This window comes from Empidonax traillii, unplaced genomic scaffold (genome assembly GCF_003031625.1).
Source record: "Empidonax traillii isolate 1590-97213 ecotype Southwest subspecies unplaced genomic scaffold, ASM303162v1 scaffold520:size1094406, whole genome shotgun sequence".
Taxonomy (NCBI): domain Eukaryota; kingdom Metazoa; phylum Chordata; class Aves; order Passeriformes; family Tyrannidae; genus Empidonax; species Empidonax traillii.
This window is the reverse complement of record NW_020955713.1, coordinates 805,677-811,676: the sequence shown is the minus strand read 5'-3', so window position 1 is coordinate 811,676 and position 6,000 is coordinate 805,677. Positions and strand designations below refer to the sequence as shown.

At 62.1% G+C, this 6,000-nt stretch overlaps 1 protein-coding gene across 1 annotated transcript; it reads left to right on the top strand.

Moving 5' to 3' along the window:
- Positions 1-625: 625 nt before the first annotated feature.
- Positions 626-3,608, top strand: RNF208 (ring finger protein 208). Its single transcript, XM_027896960.1, has one exon. The coding sequence runs from the start codon at positions 1,343-1,345 to the stop codon at positions 2,138-2,140; it is 798 nt and encodes a 265-aa protein (XP_027752761.1). The 5' UTR covers positions 626-1,342; the 3' UTR covers positions 2,141-3,608.
- Positions 3,609-6,000: the final 2,392 nt, after the last annotated feature.

Here is a 6,000-nt window from a genome sequence, read left to right as displayed (position 1 = left end):
CAGGCATCCCTCTAACAGGATTTGCAGTGTGATGGAGGAAAGCGCCTTCGCCCTTCTCGAGGAGAGCTGGGCTGGCGCAGGGGCTGCAGAGGGAGAAAATGGCCACGGGCTGGGTGTCTGCCCCCACCTCCTGCCCCCAAGTGTGGAGTGTCCTCTCCAGAAGCCCCGGGACAAGGGCAGGGAGATGGGAAGGGGGAGAGGAAGCTGGAGGGAGGGATAATAGCAGGGACAGATCAGGAGCAAGCGATGGAGGTAAAAATAGATCCACTGAGCAGAGGAGGGGCTAAACGTGAGAGAAAACCCTGAGCAGAGGCAGGTCGGTGGAGGAGCCCCTTCGGAAGGGGCCCTGCGTCCCAGAGGGACACGGGGGGACCTGCCCTCCCATCTCCAGGGCAGAGGGGGGTTCCAGGACCCCACACTCGGGGCCACTGAGGGGATGCCTGTGGGGAAATACCTGCCTGCTCCCATTTCCGCAGCCCAAGCACGCGGGCGGATGGACAGGACCTGCAGGGCTCAGTTGCCAAATTGCCGGGCTGCAGGCAGGCAGGCATCCCGGGGGAGTGCTGGCAGCCGGTAGATCCCTGAAGAGCCTTGGATCCAACCCCCTCTCGCTTTTCATTTCCAGCGAGCACGAAGCTGAGCTGGGGACAGAGGTACCAGGGACGGAAGGGACAAGGTGCCTGGTGGCCTCTCAGCAGCCAAGGTGAGCTGCCCTCCGGCAGGGGATGCGCCCTGAGCCCCTGCCCTGTGGGAGCTGCCGGTGACGTTAAGTGGGAGAGCCGGGAAGTCAGAGCAAAGGAATTTGCAAACACATTCCTCAGCGCCACGAGGATCCCACCGCGAGTAAACAGGAATAAAGGCTGGGCTGGGGCAAACTGAGAGCTGCCTCCGGTTCCTGTGAGACCCTCCCTGGACTCACCTGCCCCGGGCAGTGCCCGGCAGCACCATCCCAAGATTACTGTTCCTGACTGCAACTGATCCGGCGGGAAGTGGCAGCGAAGGCGAAGAGGAGGGGTGTTGAGTGACTGAGGAGGGCTGCTGTGTGACTGCCAATGTCACCATAACATCCCAGAGAGGCTGCAGGGAGCCGACGCTTTGATCGCCCGCCCAAGAGCATCCTGCAAGGCAGGCAGGATGCCACTGTGAGCCCTGCCTTCCCCTGCCTGCCCCAGCCTCGCACCTGGCACCCTCAGGGCTGGCTGGAGAAGAGGGGCGCGGGGCCCGCTGGCGCTGCCCCGTGTCCCCAGGATGCTCTCCCGCGCCAGCAGCTGCTCCCCGTGCTTCTGCTCTGCTGCCAGACCGAGGTTGAAAGCTCAGCAGGCTGCCAGCATGTTTTAGCCTCATGCAGGCGTCCCTCGGAGACCCCAGAGCAGTGGACAGTAATGTGAAAACGATACTCATGTCGTGTCTGAAAGGGCAACAGGTCATCATTAAAATGGAGGCGATGAAAATCATCCACCCGGAGAAGTTTTCGGAGCTGCAGGCGTCGCAGCCGCGCTACGCGCCGGCCCCGCGCCGAGAGCCGCCCCTCGTGGCCAAGCGCGCGTGGCCCTCCGAGTCCGAGATCATTGTCAACCAGGCGTGCGGGGACATCCCCGCCCTGGATGCCACCCCCGGCCCCCTGCCGCTGCCCCGGACTCCCCCCCTGCCGCGGCGCGAGCGCGGGTACCAGAGCCAGCGGAAGGGCAGCTCCGAGGTCTGCTACCACCGGCAGCCGCCGTCGGACGAGGTGATCGTCAACCAGTACGTGCTGCACCCCTCGACGCCCTGCGAGCCCCTCGAGTGCCCCACCTGCGGCCACATGTACAACTTCACCAACAAGCGGCCCCGCATCCTCTCCTGCCTGCACTCGGTGTGTGAGGAGTGCCTGCAGATCCTCTACGAGTCCTGCCCCAAGTACAAGTTCATCTCCTGCCCCACCTGCAAGCGGGAGACCGTCCTCTTCACCGACTACGGGCTGGCAGCGCTGGCTGTCAACACCAGTATCCTGAACAGACTGCCGGCCGAGGCCCTGGCCGCCAACCCCGTCCAGTGGAGCAGCGACACCGACCGCAGCTGCTATCAGACCTTCCGCCAGTACTGCGGGGCCGCCTGCACCTGCCACATCCGGAACCCGCTGTCCTCCTGCACCATCATGTGAGCCCTGCGCGCCCCTGCCCGCACCTCCCGGCACACAGCGGCTGGGAGAGCACGGCGCAGCACCACGACCGGCCCCCGGTCCCCTCTTTGCCAGTGGCACAGCCAGGGAAAGCTCTGACACTCACCACAGCCAAGGACATGGGACCAGCGTCCTCACTAGCACTGTCGGGAGGTGACGGGGATGCTGGGACCTGGCAGCAGCCCCCGACACACCGGTGGTGCCCAGGGCGAGGGACACTGGGATGGGGAGCACCTCTACCAGCGCATCCAGGGGCTCCAGCTCCCCCCGGCTCTGCAGTGGGTGCCCCTGCTGTGCATCGAGCACCTCGCCGTGCTCCTTCCCCAGGCGCCTCTCCCTCCTCTCTCCCCGGCTCTCCCGAGAGCGGACGCTGGGTCCCATCCAGGGTGACACCCTCCTCATCGCCCCACGGCCGGCAGCAGCAGCACAAGGAGCCCTGGAGGTGCACGATGCCACGCTGGGTCACCCTCCCAGCACAGGAAACGAGGACAGGTCCCCAACTGCCCCCTCCTCCCCCCGTCTCTGTAAGTTATTTGCCAAAGCTTTCATCTCAGTGGCCACGCCGCCCAGCGCCGAGTCTCAGTAGCCACGCCAAGCCGCCGCACCGGCCCCTCGGATGCCAGCAGACACGCGGCCCATTTCCTCCACAGGCCCTTGAGGAAAGCTCCACTTTGTCCTCGTTTTGGAGGATTCTTGTTTCTTCCCCATCCATCCCCAGCCGCCCCATCCCAGGCCATTATGTGTTCACAAAGGCATTGAGCTGTGCCCGTTCTCTGCTGCTCCACCTGGGACCTGCACCGATGCCCCGTGGGATGGCTCCTGGGGGTGGCATGGGGTCCGGTACCCCAAATTGCTGGGTCCAGTGAGGGGATTTGGCTGGGCAGGGGGACTGAGGTCTGGCTCCTGCCCGCAGTCCCTTCCCTGGAGCAGCATCTCTGCTGTGACCCCTGTGCGGAGGGGCTGGCAGGGCAGCAGCACCCTGTGCACAGTCTTGCTTTCTCCAGAGCACCCGGAGGAGTAAGTTTGCTGCCAAAAAAGCAAAAAAAAAAAAAAAAGAAAAAGCCATAATTTGCGGGTGCTCCCACGGGGCTGAGCACCACAACCCAGCACACCAGGGGCACACGCCAGGCAGTCCCAGAGCACCGGGGCTGAGCGAGCCACAGGGATCCCAGAACCCTTTATCCTGGAGGAAAGAGCAGCCCCTGGCACTGGCCAAAGCCCAGCATCCACCCAGGGAGAGGGGCCAGCCCATCCCTCTGCCCGCCCCGAGGGAGCGGCCGTGCTGCCGGCACAGCCCCGGGACCACCCCCTGGTGCACAACGGGGCCGGTACCGTCTCTGTGTTGCTCTGCCAATGCCTCCCGCTGCTGGTTGTGACCATGATCATGTTTTATACCCGGCCTTGTTCTGACCCACATCAGTCTCCCCAATAAAGATTATATTGGAACGAACAGCGAGCCGGCATCTCGGGGCAGCGTCGCTGTGGGCAGCACTGGGGGACACACCGGGATGCTGCACCCTGGCCCTGATCCATCTCGGGCAAGCTGGGGGAGATACCCAGGGTTAGGGCTTTCCCCTGGGCCAACAGCTCCTCCTCAAACCTGGCTGTCTACTCTGGTGCAGTTGTGTCCCCGCCCTGCCCAGTCCCTGGTCCCACCGCACGTGGATGGGCACCGTGGGGGACCCTGCCCACCTTGGCAAATGATCCCCAATCACACCAGGGGCTCCCAAACACCCGTGGGATGCCCCTTCCGCCCCCAGTGATGTGGGACACTGAGGGGAGGGGGTGCCAGGTGGCACATGGTGTCAGAGGGAGCCGGGCAGGGACATGGGCGGTGCTGGGCTGTCTCAGCCCCTCTCTGGGGGCACACAGGGACTGCCCTGGGGGCTGGTGTGCACCCCGCAGCACTGGCCAATGGCATCAGCGGGGAACACCTGCTGCCTGCCCCCAGTGGACCCCAGGATCACCGGGATGGAGTTCCCCCTCTGGAAGAGGCAGGAATTTGCGGCAGGAGCAGCAGGGAGGACGCTCCCAGGACGCCGCAGTTCCCCGAGGTGTGAGCTGAGCACACGGGCTGGTATGTGCATGTGAATGTGCACAGTGAGGGTCTCTGTGCAGGCACAGCCCCACTGGCCCAGTGCTGGCCCCCGAATTTCCCTTCTCCAGGAGCAGCAACTGTCTCTGCCCCCTGCTACGGGCCACAGTGGAGCAGCTGCTCCCAAAGCATCAGCACGTCCCACAGGCCCCACCCCAGTGGGTGCAGAGGGTTTGGGGTGGCTGCAGACCCCTTGTCCTTGGTGGATGGTTCCTATCCTAAGGGAGGTTTCTATGCCTGGAAAACAAAACCACATCCCTGTCCACAGTTGCTGAATTACAGAATCAATAACGCAGCTGGTGCCATCCCCATCCCAGAGCACACTGCTACCTCTCTCTCTGTCCCTACAACCACACCCCCATCCTGCACCCACATTCCTGCCATCCTTCGTGGATGTGGGGGGCATATGCAGCCCTGGCACAGTGCAGGTGTCTCCTGGTGGTCACATCCCCGTGAGTCTGATGTGGCTGCCTGGGGAAGCTGGGGCAGCCTCACATCCGGAATACGCATCTGCCTCACCCCAAAGGCTCATCCCAAACCCAGGATAAATGTCTCCAGCACCCCAAAGGTTCATATCAAATCCAGGCTGAGCATCTCTGTCCCCAAAGACACCGAAGCAGTGGGTCAACCAGGGCAGAAGTGGCAGCAATTTTGCCCTCAAAGCTGGAATTTGCCCTTTCTATTACATAAGGATGAAGGGTACAGCATGTCCTTCCCCACCCTCGTGGCACCTCTTGGGCACAGAGTAAATTTAAAACTGCTAATTTAATTTTGAGTTGCAATTAAGGAAGAAATGGGGCTTTTCAGGAGCAAGTGCTGGGCGAGAGCCCATTTCTCCAGCCCTATTAACCTTGAATAAGCACTCACTGGAAGAGAGGCCGAGTGTGCTGTGAGGGATAGGGACACAGGGCAGTGCCAGCCCTCGTGTCACAGTTGCAGGTGAATCAAAAGTCTTTCAAAGTCACATCCCAAGCCTTTAAATGCTCCCATGGCCACGTTGAGCTCTGTGCCTCCAACAAGGGTTTTCATGGAGCTCCAAGTCCCTCCAACTGCTTAGGACATCACTGCAGGGGCAGGTTTGGCCATGTGTGAGCAAAGATGCCCCCAAAATGTTCCCAGATGAAGTAGCTGCGAATTCTCCTCATCGTTGCAACATCTCAGGCTAGGATGTAACATGTCTCAGGCTAGGATGGAGCTCTGGGCTCTCCCAGTGTCCAGTTTGGCCTGTAATGGGAGAGGGGACTTAGGGGGTTAAATTGCTCCTGGGGATGACCCTTTCCCAAATGTCCTCAGACGTGGGAAGGGCCAGGTTCATCCTCTGGCGTGGGTTCAGGGCATGATGTTTCCCAACCATTCTCCCCGAAGTTCAAGAAGTGTTTGGACAATGCTCTCAGGCACACAGTGTGATTCTGCACAAGGCCAGGAGTTGGGGCCTTGATGATCCTGAAGGGTCCCTTCCAACCCAGCATATTCTGTGATTCTATGAAAACCATCTCCTGCAGCCTGCCTGGCTGGTGCCAGGGGTCACAGGGCTGGGGCAGCTCTGCTCCTGCAGGTGATGGTGGTGGTAACCCTGGGCACTGCTGAGGCCAGTCCCCATGCACGTGGTCCCACCAGCCCCATCCTGCCCCCAGGGGTGCACAACTGGAGCAGCTCCCCAGGGCCACGGGCAGAGGGAGGATCGACTCCATTCTGGGCTGGGGCTGTGCTGGGTGAGGCAGGATCAGCGTGCCAGGCTGCAAGGAGG

Coding starts and splice junctions, on each gene's coding strand:
- RNF208 (XM_027896960.1), top strand. CDS start 1,343: ATGCAGGCGTCCCTCGGAGACCCCAGAGCAGTGGACAGTAATGTGAAA.